Below are 11,622 nucleotides of genomic sequence, written 5' to 3'. Positions count from 1 at the left end.
AAAAAAAAAAAAAAAAGTGACCTTAGAGAAACATTCAATTTTCTTAGAATTAAAAACTTAACCAGGGGCTGGAGAGTGATGTTCAATGGTTGCTCTTACAGAGGGCACGGCTCTAATTCCCAGCATCTACGTGTTGTTTCAAATTGTCTGTAACTTCAGTCCCAGGGAATCCAACACCGTCTTCCGTAGGCAGTAGGTGAGCACATGGCACCATACATACAAGCAGACAGAACAGCCATACACACAAATGGATAGATTTAAAAGTAGGTGCAGACTCAGGAGGCAGAGGCAGGCAGATTTCTGAGTTCGAGGCCAACCTGGTCTACAGGGTGAGTTCCAGGACAGCCAGCGCTACACAGAGAAACCCTGTCTCGAAAAAACAAACAAAAAAAGTAGGTGCAGAATGGGAACCTGAGCTTGGGCCTCAGCTGATTGACATCCTGCTGCCTGATAATCCTGTTTCTGCTTTTTGAGTACATTACCCTTCCTTACTATTTTTTGATTCTATTTATTACCGGATAAAACTTTATAAGGTGGAAAGAAGTTACCTCTGAGCTAGATTTTCTTTGGAGTAGAATAAAGTGTCTTGTTTTGGGCACTGCTCCCTTTCCTTAGCACAAGTAGTGCCACTGGCTGCAAGAACTCTCCTAGACCTCAAGGGTCACCAAGAGTTGGTCTTCAACCAGGGATGTGGCTCAATGGTAGATGGTAGGTTGTGTGACCAAAAAAGGTGGGAAACCGAGAAGCTGGAGTTTATGTTTCATATTATGTAGAGTTTGGTTGGGGTTGGTTTTGTTGTTGTTGTTTTCTTTGAGATAGGGTCTCACATAGCTCAGGCTGGCCTCAAACTTACAATGTAGTTGAGGCTGTCCATGAATTCCAGATCCTCCTAGCTATATACATGGAGTTCCAGTATTACAGCTGTATGCTGCCTCACCTGTTTAAGATGGAAAGAATTCCTGGCTGGAGAGATGGCTCAGCAGTTAGAAACACTGACTGCTTTTTCAGAGGCTCTGAGTTCAATTCCCAGCAACCACATGGTTGGCTCACAACCATCTGTAATGGGATCTGATGCCCTCTTCTGGTGTGTCTGAAGAGAGCAATAGTGTACTCACATATATAAAATAAATCTTTTTTTTGTTTTTTGGTTTTTTTTTCGAGACAGAGTTTCTCTGTTTAGCCCTGGCTGTCCTGGAATTCATTCTGTAGACCAGGCTGGCCTTGGAACTCAGAAGTCCTTCCGTCTCTGCCTCCCAAGTATTGGGATTAAAGGTGTGCGCCACCACTGTGTTCCAAGAAGCCTGAGAGCCACCGCTGTACCACATGTGTTTGGCAGGAGGTGTAGAAGGGGTCCTCCATTATAGAGGATGTTTCAGGGCATCCTCCAGTGTCCTTTTCTCCTTATCTGACAGTGTGGACAACAGTGAGTACATGCGGAACGGAGACTTCCTTCCCACCCGACTGCAGGCCCAGCAGGATGCCGTCAACATTGTATGTCACTCAAAGACCCGAAGCAACCCTGAGAATAACGTGGGCCTGATCACACTGGCCAAGTACGTGGGACACAGTGGGGCTGTGAAGGTGGGTGGTGCTCCCATGTTGGGTTGCAGGTGACTGCCCTTTGGTTGGTAGCACAGGCTATGCTCATCCAGTCCTGTGTTCCATCTCCTTCAGGAGTAGGACCGCTTGCTGTGCTGGGGGAAGATGTCTTGATTTTGACTTTTTTTTTCACACCGGGTTTTCATGTAGTCCTGGCTAACTTCAAACTTGATATGTACCTTTGTTTTTTTAAGACTTAACTTTGTATTTTATGTATATAAATGTTTTGCCTACATGTATTATGTTTATGCACCATGGTCATGCATAATGCCCACAGAGGTCAGAAAAGGGGTTCACATCCTCTGGGACTGGAGTTAGAGCTGATTGTGAGCTGCCACGTGAGTGCTGGGTGAGTGCTCTTAACCACTGAACCATGTCTTCAGAAAAAAAGATTAAAGTTGCTTTTAAGGTCTCTAAACAAAAGATGGCACACACCTTTAGTCTCAGCACTCGGGAGGCAGAGACAATTGGATTTCTGAGTTTGAGGCTAGCCTGGTCTACATAGTGAATTTCAGGACAGCCAGAAGAGAGAAACCCTGTCTCTGAGGGAAAAAAGAAAGGAGACGATGAATGGGCATGGTTAGGAGGCACTTGTGTGGTCTGAACTCACTAAAATTCTTTGCTCACATCTAGTGACTGTGAGGTGCTGACCACACTCACCCCGGACACTGGCCGCATCCTCTCCAAGCTCCACACTGTCCAACCCAAAGGCAAGATCACCTTCTGCACTGGCATCCGCGTGGCCCATGTGAGTCCTGTTGGCTCCCTGCTGTCAGGGTCTATGATCCTTTCTCTCCAGAGCTGTGATCTAGTGCTGAATAGAGCAAGACGAGAGGACCTGGACCAGTGTTTCTCAGCCTTCAGTACAGTTCCTTGTGCTGTGATGACTCCCAGCCATAAAATTGTTTCGGTGCTACTCATAACTACAATTTTGCCTATTATTATGAATTATAAGGTTAATTTCTAATATGCTACCCTGTGAAACGGTCATCCAACCCCCTCCAAGGTGGGAACCGCTGATCTAGAGGGAGCTTACTCAGTATAGAAAGGATGGGGCAGGATGAGTGTGAGACTTGGTCTTACACTCTGGTCCACTGGAGGCACAACAGAAAGAAAAGGCATGTATCGAGTGAGCATTATGGTAGACTTGAGGTTCGTAGGTACTGTAAGGAGCAGGAAACGCAGACTGACTCAGGGACATGTGCTGCTGGGATTCATGGGAATTTCTTTTCCCTTCCAAGTTGGCTCTGAAGCACCGGCAGGGCAAGAATCACAAGATGCGCATCATCGCCTTTGTCGGTAGCCCTGTGGAGGACAACGAGAAGGATGTGAGTCCACAGTCAGCCTGCCAGGCAGAGCCTCCATTTGGAAGTGTCGTGAAGTACTTAGAACTGGGCAGAGGTGTTAGCATGTCGTCTGGGGAGGGTGGATGTGTGATGTCGGTGCTGGGGGCGCCTTTGGTAGGGTGCTGAGTTTCTGTGAGGCAGATCCAGTCCTCACCACAGAGCACCACTTTCCTGATCTCTCTCCCTTTCTTCATAGCTGGTGAAACTAGCTAAACGCCTTAAGAAAGAAAAAGTGAATGTTGACATCATCAATTTTGGGGAAGAGGTAAGTCAGGGTTGCAGGGCATAGGATTGATCCCATGTTATGAACACGGCCATCCTTTCCCAGAGTTGAGCTCTCTCGGGGACTCTGGAGATGGCTGCAGCCGTAGACTGAGAAGCAGTAAGTGAAGGAGGTGTCTGTCTTGTGCTCTCTACTCTGCAGGAGGTGAACACAGAGAAGCTGACAGCCTTTGTGAACACACTGAATGGCAAGGATGGAACTGGATCCCATCTAGTGACAGTGCCTCCTGGACCTAGCTTGGCTGATGCTCTCATCAGTTCTCCTATTCTGGCTGGTGAAGGCGGTGCCATGCTGGGTCTTGGTGCCAGTGACTTTGAGTTTGGAGTAGATCCCAGTGCTGATCCTGAATTGGCCCTGGTAAGCAAATGTTGACCCTGGGGTTCTGTTCTCTGTACAGATCCCCAGCTGATGGGACGAGACAGTCCTGAGCACTTCCATACCTCTGTTCTCTAAGGCCCTTTTCACTTCCTTGAAGGGCACTAATGCAAGACTCTAGTGTCTTCATTTTTCCCAATTAAACCCAGGCTCTGCCTTGCTTCTTCCATTTTCCCCTTAGGGCTTGTCAGTGTTACAGCTTCTTCCCCATGCGGCAAGCCAGAGGCGGTGCCACCCTATGCAGGACGCCACAGCATCGACTGTGGTGGTCCCCAGGACTTGATCTTGTCTTGCTTTTTTTTTTTCCTAAGGTGTATTTATTCATTATATGTAAGTATGCTGTAGCTCTCTTCAGACATCCCAGAAGAGGGCATCAGATCTCATTACAGAAGGTTTTGAGCTACCATGTAGTTGCTGGGATTTGAATTCAGGACCTTCAGAAGAGCAGCCAGCCCTCTTAACTGCTGAGCCATCTCTCTAGCCCCCTTGTCTTGCTCTTTACCAGGCCCTTCGTGTCTCTATGGAAGAGCAGCGGCAGCGGCAGGAGGAGGAGGCACGGCGGGCCGCTGCGGCCTCTGCAGCTGAGGCTGGAATTGCTACACCTGGGACTGAAGGTGAAAGAGGTGGATTCTGAACTCCTGGGCCTGAGGGTGCTAGCCATTTCAAGCTGTAGTGGGGAGGGCTGGGCTGGGCTTGGGGAGCAGTGTGGCCAGCCCTGTGGAATGTCTACTAGGTCTACCCTGGCCTTCTGTCCTTGCCCAGACTCGGATGACGCCCTACTGAAGATGACCATCAGCCAGCAGGAGTTTGGCCGTCCTGGGCTTCCAGACCTAAGCAGCATGACTGAGGAAGAGCAGATCGCCTACGCCATGCAGATGTCCCTGCAGGGAACAGGTGGGCCATGGCTTGGGTGGCAGGGCCTGAGCAGAGTGTGGGGTGAGGAGCTAGCACTGAGCGGACTGCTGCTCTCCTTTCCTCAGAGTTTAGCCAAGAATCAGCTGACATGGATGCCAGTTCAGCCATGGACACATCTGATCCAGTCAAGGTGAGGGCCAGCAGTGAGGCTCTGACCCAGCCAGGTCTGACATCCCCCTGCATTCAGATCTTTATCCTTTTGGGGCCAGGGCCTTTCCTCCCTGGCATTTCCTAAGAAAGGTCTTGGTGCAACAGAAGGAAACACTTAGAGGTGTTTTTATTTCCATTGTCCTGGAATTTTCTAGTGGGAGTGGCCTGTCATCTCCATCCCTAACAGTTCTGTGGGGCTCCTCCCAAGAGGGTCTGGGGGAAAGGAGTGCTGGTTCCTCCCCTCCCCCCCAAGAAAGCTGCTGTGGTAGTGTCTGGTTTCCTCTCTGAGCTCCGGTTAGCAGAGGTCTCCGGCTTCTGTGCTGCCAGGAACGCTCACCATTCATGGACATGGGTCTTGTTGGCTTGCCCCTCTCCTTCCTTAGCTGCACACAGGAGTGGGCAGCAGCATGTTGCTGTCCCTTACACTGTGTGCCCCCATCACTGCACTCCGATGCTCCGTGTGCCTTTTTTCAGGAGGAGGATGACTATGACGTCATGCAGGACCCGGAGTTCCTTCAGAGCGTCCTAGAGAACCTTCCAGGTGTGGATCCCAACAATGCAGCCATTCGAAGTGTCATGGGGGCTCTGGCCTCCCAGGCCACCAAGGATGGCAAGAATGACAAGAAAGAGGAAGAGAAGAAGTGAGACCGGAGGGAAGGGTAGCTGTGTCTGCCCAGGGGACTGTAAAGATGGGGTTGGATAGAGGCTTAGATGTGCTCTGCTGCCTTTACGATGGAATAAAGCTTGGCAAGTTTTCCCCTTTTGCTTCAAATAGTGATAGCTTTGCACACAGTGGAGGAGTGGGCCTGAAGGAATGTCCTCACCTTCTGCTCTGCATCTCCATCCCTGACAGTTCCTTGGGCTTTTTCTTTTTCATTAAGAGAAGCTTTATACCGGACAGTGGTGGCACACGCCTTTGATCCCAGCACTTGGGAGGCAGAGACAGGCAGGTTTCTGAGTTTGAGGCCAGCCTGGTCTACAGAGTGAGTTCCAGGACAGCCAGGGCTACACAGAGAAACCCTGTCTTGGGGGGGGAGGGGGGGGGAAGAGAGAAGCTTTGCTGAGGACCCACTCTTAAATCCTAAGGCCACTGAGATGAATCAAGGACAGCACCAGGGTCACGGTCTAGGGACAAGAACAGTCCATGTCTGATTCAAAGAATTATGTATGTATGTGTGTGTGTGTGTGTATGTATTTTTGAGACAGGGTCTCACTATGTAGCCTAGGCTGATCTATATTATGTATACTAAATTGACCTCAAACTTACAAAGACCCATTAGCCTCTGCCTCCGTATTGCTGGGAGTATGAACCACCATGCTGGCTCAAAAGAGAATTATGAGGGATCTGGCAAGATGGCTCAGTGGAAAAAGGCACTTGTCATGAAAAATCCTAAGAATTTTTTAGAAATTTTTGTGGTGGTACACTCCTTTAATCCCAGCACTTGGGAGGTAGAGGCAGGTGGGTCTCTGTGTGGGTCAAGGCAAGCTTGGTCTACAGAGCAAGTTCAGTACAGCCAGGGTTATACAGAGAAACCCTGTCTTGAACATTAAAAAAAATTACAAGTATTTTATATAGGTCTGCATGTATGTATGTCTGTGTTTTATGTGTATGTCTGGCATCCACAGAGGCCAGAAGATGGCACTGGATCCCCAGAACTGGAGTTAGAGACAGTTGTGAGCTGCCGCGTGAGTGCTGAGACTCAAACCTAGATCGTCTGGAAGAGCAGCCAGCTGAGCTCTTTCCGGTCTGTAGTGATAAGAATTTGATTCCCAGAGTCCACACAAAGCTGTAAGGAGGAGATGCCAGACTTGTCCTCTGGTCTCCACTTTAAATGCCATGGTGCACATGTGTCCCCTACCCCAGGCATAAATAGAATATCAAGTAAAAGTGAACCGTGAACAGTTACTAGAGGACAGGTGAAAAATAGACTCTGGTGACCTCCAAGTAGGTTCCTGAGTTGTTCCACAGTAGTTCTCTGAAAAAGTAAGGAAGAAACGGGTGTGTGCAGGCAGATGGAGACACCTTTAAGACCTGGGCAGCTCTTGGGCTGGTGTTTGGAGTGGCCCAGGACACCAAGGACATTATTATATAGACCTAGTTTCCTATGGAGACACAAAAGGTGAGTTATGGAATAGAATGCAGATTGCACACTACTTTCTCTTGAATTTTTGAGACGTGGTCTGTGTACCCCAGGTTGGTCTCACACTAGTGATGAGTCCCCTGCCTCAGCCGCCCCAGTGCTGGGACTGCATCACTGCCACATACGGTTTCCTTTGTCTCATGAAAGTATGACTAGTGCCTGACAGACAGGAAGCATGGAACCTGTATTTGCCCCAACTACAACAAAACAAGCACATGACGCTGCTTAGGCAGGAGCCGGAGGTCTCCAGCACCTTGTGCACCGGGCGAGCTAGTCTTTACTTCTCTCTCTGGCTTTTCTTCAGATGCTTGCAGTCTAGTCCAAGCTAAGCTATGTGTAAAACTCAGGGCAGTCCTGCAATAGCCTCCCAAGAACTAGGACTATGAGCTGGGTCCCCGGCATCAGTATTTATGTGTGTCACTTCTCTTCTATTTTTGTTTGTGAGCCTGCCCTTGAGCCATCACTGCAGCCCCCTCCCCCCATTGTCCTGCTATGTAACTCTGGAACTCACTATGTAGACTAGCTGAACTCAAATTCAGAGATCTGCTTGCCTCTGCCTCTCAAGTGCTGGGATTAGAAGGCGTGCATCGCTGTGCCTGACTTTATGTCTGCCTTTCTCAACTCAGAAAACAGTAGCCTGGCTTGCGTGGGTTTGCTTGTGGGTGGGGTGGCTGTGTCTATACAGTAACACAAACTTAAATGTTAAGAGAATTTATGAGACTATGCTCTCTCTCCCTACCTTGTGAGTTTTAGGGATTGAATTTAGGTTGTCACAGTATTAAGTTCTTTTGCCCACTGAGTCATCTTGCTGAGCCTTTTATTTAATAGTTTGTTTTTATGGCAGTGGGTGCTTTGCTGCATGTCTGTTTCACATTTGTGTGTCTGATGCCTGTGGAAGCCAGAAGAGGGCACCGGATTCCCTGAGACTGAGACGGTTGTGGGGTACCATGTGGGTTCTGGGAACTGAACCCAGGTTCTCTATAAGAACAGTCAGTGCTCTTAACCACTTAGCCATTTCTGCAGCCCAAAGGGTTTTTTGTTTTTTTTTTTTTTTGAAGTGGTATGTATATGTTTGACCAGCATGTAAGTGCACCATTTGCTTGCCTGATGCCATGGCAGCCAGAGAAGACAGCAGATTCCCTAGAACTGGCATTCCATGTGGTCCTAGCAATACTGGGAGGAGCCAAACCCAGGTTCTCTGCCGAAGTGGTTAAGTGTTCTTAACCACCGCTGCCACCTTCTACCTCTTACCAGCCCCGTGTTCTGAACCCGTTTTCTCACGCATGTCTTAAATAGTACCTACTATTATACTAGGTATTAGACTATTAAAATTCCATGTTAGAATTGTTTGATTGCTCTGTATGTTTGTGTGTGTGCATGTTCACATTCACACGCCCACATAGGCTTATATGGTGACTAGGGTGGACCCTTCCTCAATCCCTTCTCCCTTTATCTTTTTTTTTTTTTTTTAAGATTTATTTATTTATTATATGTAAGTACACTGTAGCTGTCTTCAGACACTCCAGAAGAGGGCTCCAGATCTCATTATGGATGGTTGTGAGCCACCATGTGGTTGCTGGGATTTGAACTCAGAACCTCTGGAAGAGCAGTCAGTGCTCTTAACCGCTGAGCCATCTCTCCAGTTCCCCCTTCTCCCCTTATCTTTTGAGATGAGTGTATCTCATGGGATCTGGCCCTTGCCGGTTTGTAGACTGGCTGGTCAGTAGCTGCAGAGGTGCTCTTGTCTCACCAGTGGGATTACAGGCGTGATGCCCTATCTTGCTTTAACATGGATGTTAGGGTCAAACTCAGGTCCTCATGCTTATGTGACAAGCACTTCGACAACCTGACTCCTGCTAGAGCATCTCGTGCTGGGCTGTGTCTCCAGCCGTGCTTGGTTCATTTCCAGACGGGTCACATTTATGCAGAACAGGCTGGCCTCCAGCTTAAAGGAATATTGCCTGTGCCTCTAACAAGTGCTGGATTAATGATCTTTCCATATAATAGGAAATGCTTATTAAGGGAGGACCTCTAGGAAAACACAGATTAAGCCATAAAACCAGCATCAAGTTCAGTGCAAGTTTTGGAATCGTGTGTGTGTGTTCATGCATCCGTGCGTGCGTGCATGTGTGTATGGCAGTGGTGCAAATGTGGATGGAGCTCAGTAGTGATGTGTGTGTTGGTTTCCTCCTACCTGTGGGTCCCAGGAAAGGAGCCCAGGAGGTTGTACTTGTTGGCAGGTGCCTTTACCAGCTGAGTCATTTCAACCCTGCCCTGCAAAGATTAATTCTTTTCTGAGTTTAGTCACTTTATAGCTGGATTGTTTGTTTGAGATTGGGTCTCTGTGGATCTGGCTGGCCTTGAACTCTTTTAACCTTCCAAGTGTATGAGTCATCTGACTCTTGAAATCCCAAAAGTAACCTTTTTATGTACCTAGGAGCTATGAGAGAGACATAACCTCAGCCTTTTGAGACAGGGTTTCACTGTGTGTGGTCTTGGCTATCTGGTAATTCTGTAGACTAGCCTGGCCTTGAACTCACAGAGACATCAGGTCAGGGTAATGAGGCAGGGTTTGATGGTCCAAAAATTCATGTCATAAAGTCAGGGCAAGGAACTTACAAAGCCCTACTCGTCGTTGACCATCTATAGTATAGATTCTGTTAGCTGGGATCAGGAAGACATTTTGTTTAGTAATCACCGGTAAGGTGCTATGTTCCTATAAATAACTGTACTGTACTCAAATGTTCCTGTAAGCAACCCTGATGAGATTCACTGAGCACAACATAAACGGAAAAAAGGGAGAAAAGGCATGAGTAAGATGGAGCTTAATTGGGAAGAAGAAATGGATAATATAGTGTGTACAAAAACATAGTGATCCTGGGGGCGGGGGCTGGAAGAAGGGGTGCAGCGATCGATTGGGATGTGAGGTGAACGCAAAAGTGAAAGATCAGCTGACAGGAAGAATCTGGCGCTGTGAGATGATATGGCAACAGCAAAGAGGGTGAAGGGAAGCTTACTGATAGAAGACAGCAGGAAATGAGGACTGGCCAGATGGTTGTGCAGGCAGCATGGGTGTCAGCAACAGCTGTGCCATGCATCTGTTCTGTGTCAGCTGCTACCCACCAATAGGATGGTGGGAGGAACTCTAGGACTGAGTTTAGGAAAGGTAAACACTTTGGGAGGAATAGTGGTACACATCTTTAATTCCAGAACTTGGAGGCAGAAATGGTTGAATCTCTGAGTTTGTGGCCAGCCTGGTCTACAGAGCCAGTTCCAGAGTAGCCAGGACTACACAGAGATACCCTGTCCTGAAAAAAACAAAAGACAAAACAATCAACCAAAGTATACACTGCCACAGTGCTGCAATGAATGGCGGGGGTGGAGCCAGAGATGCACCGAAGTGCAGCTCCCAACTGGAACTCTCCAATAAAATGCCACTCCCAAAGCCCTTAGAAGGAGGCCCCCTAGCCAGAGCACATGCCTTTGATCCTGGCACCTGTGTGGGTAGAGAGAATTGAACCTGGATCCTCTGCAAGAACATCAAGTGCTCTAACCAACTGAGCCATCTCCAGCCTTTTGGTGACTTCCTTTCCCGTCACATGGCAACAGTCGACAATAAATCACAGGAGTCTGGTTGTTTTGTCTTTTGTTAGCATCGTCGCACCTGCCTTATAGCAGGGAAGCTCCTAGTACACCGTGTTTAAGCTCTGGACAGAAATAGATGCCACAAATAGTATCAGGGTCCAGATGATACGCTGCAAATGCCTAGATAACTTACTAGTCAGCATGCATGCATTTTAGGGAGAAGAATTTCATCCAATTTAGAGCTAATAGGCCAGGTGCCCTGGGGCTTGCCTTTAATCTCAGCACACAGGAGGCAGTGGCAGTGGATTTCGATTAGTCTAAGGACAGTCTGGTCTACACAGACCCTGCTTCAAAAAGAAAAGAAAGGGGTGGGGGAGAGGGAGTAAGCTCGACCACGTGCGTACAGTCATTGGATCTGCAGTAGGAAAGGATTCTCTGAATATGAGAAGGTTGTTCTCGAAGTGAGTTGGAGGCTGGAGCTACCAGGGGATGACTCTGTAGCCATTCAACAAATGGTGGAAATGTACTTTGGTCTCTAAGCTCATATGATATATGAACATTAATCCATAATAGCTCATAAACATAAGAAGATAACCAAAGCCTAGAGAAAAAAAAAAAGAAAACTTTCTGACTTTACATGGGACACAGTGCAAGTCTGTGATCCCAGCACCCAGTGTCTTGAGTTCTGAGATACATAGTGAGATCCTGTCTTGAAAACTAAAACAATAATAAAATAACATAGCATCTTTGTGTTGGCCAGGTGTGGTGGTGCCTCCAAGTGGGAGGCAGAAGCAGGCAGGTTTCTGTAAGTTTGAGGCCAGCCTGATCAATACAGAGTTCTAGGTCCGTAAGGGGTACATACATAGTGAGACTCTGTCGCAAAAATAAAAATAAATCCAAACCTTTGAGCTTCTTGGATAAACCTTAAAAACATTTTTGTCTGGTGCTCGCTTCGGCAGCACATATACTAAAATTGGAACACAATACAGAGTAGATTAGCATGGCCCCTGCGCAAGGATGACACGCAAATTCGTGAAGCGTTCCATATTTTTATTTGCAAAACACATGAAACTGAAGAAGAATGAAGACCGGGCTGGTGAGATGGCTCAGTGGTTAAGAGCACTGATTGCTCTTCTAAAGGTCCAGAGTTCAAATCCCAGCAACCACATGGTGGCTCACAACCATCCGTAACGAGATCTGGCGTCCTCTTCTGGAGTGTCTGAAGACA

General features: G+C 47.8%; 1 protein-coding gene and 1 non-coding gene across 3 annotated transcripts in view; both read left to right on the top strand.

The window, feature by feature from the left end:
- Positions 1-5,440, top strand: part of Psmd4 (proteasome 26S subunit, non-ATPase 4) — a 9,983-nt gene extending 4,543 nt beyond the window's left edge. The window contains exons 2-10 of one of the 2 annotated variants that reach the window (XM_021158390.2): positions 1,413-1,553; positions 2,233-2,347; positions 2,841-2,927; positions 3,142-3,210; positions 3,370-3,585; positions 4,109-4,217; positions 4,366-4,497; positions 4,584-4,648; positions 5,143-5,440. In XM_021158390.2, coding sequence (XP_021014049.1) covers positions 1,413-1,553; positions 2,233-2,347; positions 2,841-2,927; positions 3,142-3,210; positions 3,370-3,585; positions 4,109-4,217; positions 4,366-4,497; positions 4,584-4,648; positions 5,143-5,313 — 1,105 coding nt within the window. In that variant the 3' untranslated portion in view covers positions 5,314-5,440. Of the gene's footprint in view, positions 1-1,412; positions 1,554-2,232; positions 2,348-2,840; positions 2,928-3,141; positions 3,211-3,369; positions 3,586-4,108; positions 4,227-4,365; positions 4,498-4,583; positions 4,649-5,142 lie in introns of both variants that reach the window. The other variant, XM_021158389.2, reaches the window with a different exon arrangement.
- A 5,897-nt stretch (positions 5,441-11,337) lies between these two features.
- On the top strand, positions 11,338-11,446 carry LOC115030837. Its single transcript, XR_003836397.1, has one exon. It is a non-coding gene; the product is annotated as a U6 spliceosomal RNA (small nuclear RNA).
- The last annotated feature ends 176 nt before the right edge of the window (positions 11,447-11,622 follow it).

This window comes from Mus caroli, chromosome 3 (assembly GCF_900094665.2).
Source record: "Mus caroli chromosome 3, CAROLI_EIJ_v1.1, whole genome shotgun sequence".
In the NCBI taxonomy this organism is placed as follows: domain Eukaryota; kingdom Metazoa; phylum Chordata; class Mammalia; order Rodentia; family Muridae; genus Mus; species Mus caroli.
This window is presented reverse-complemented; position numbering and strand designations above follow the sequence as displayed.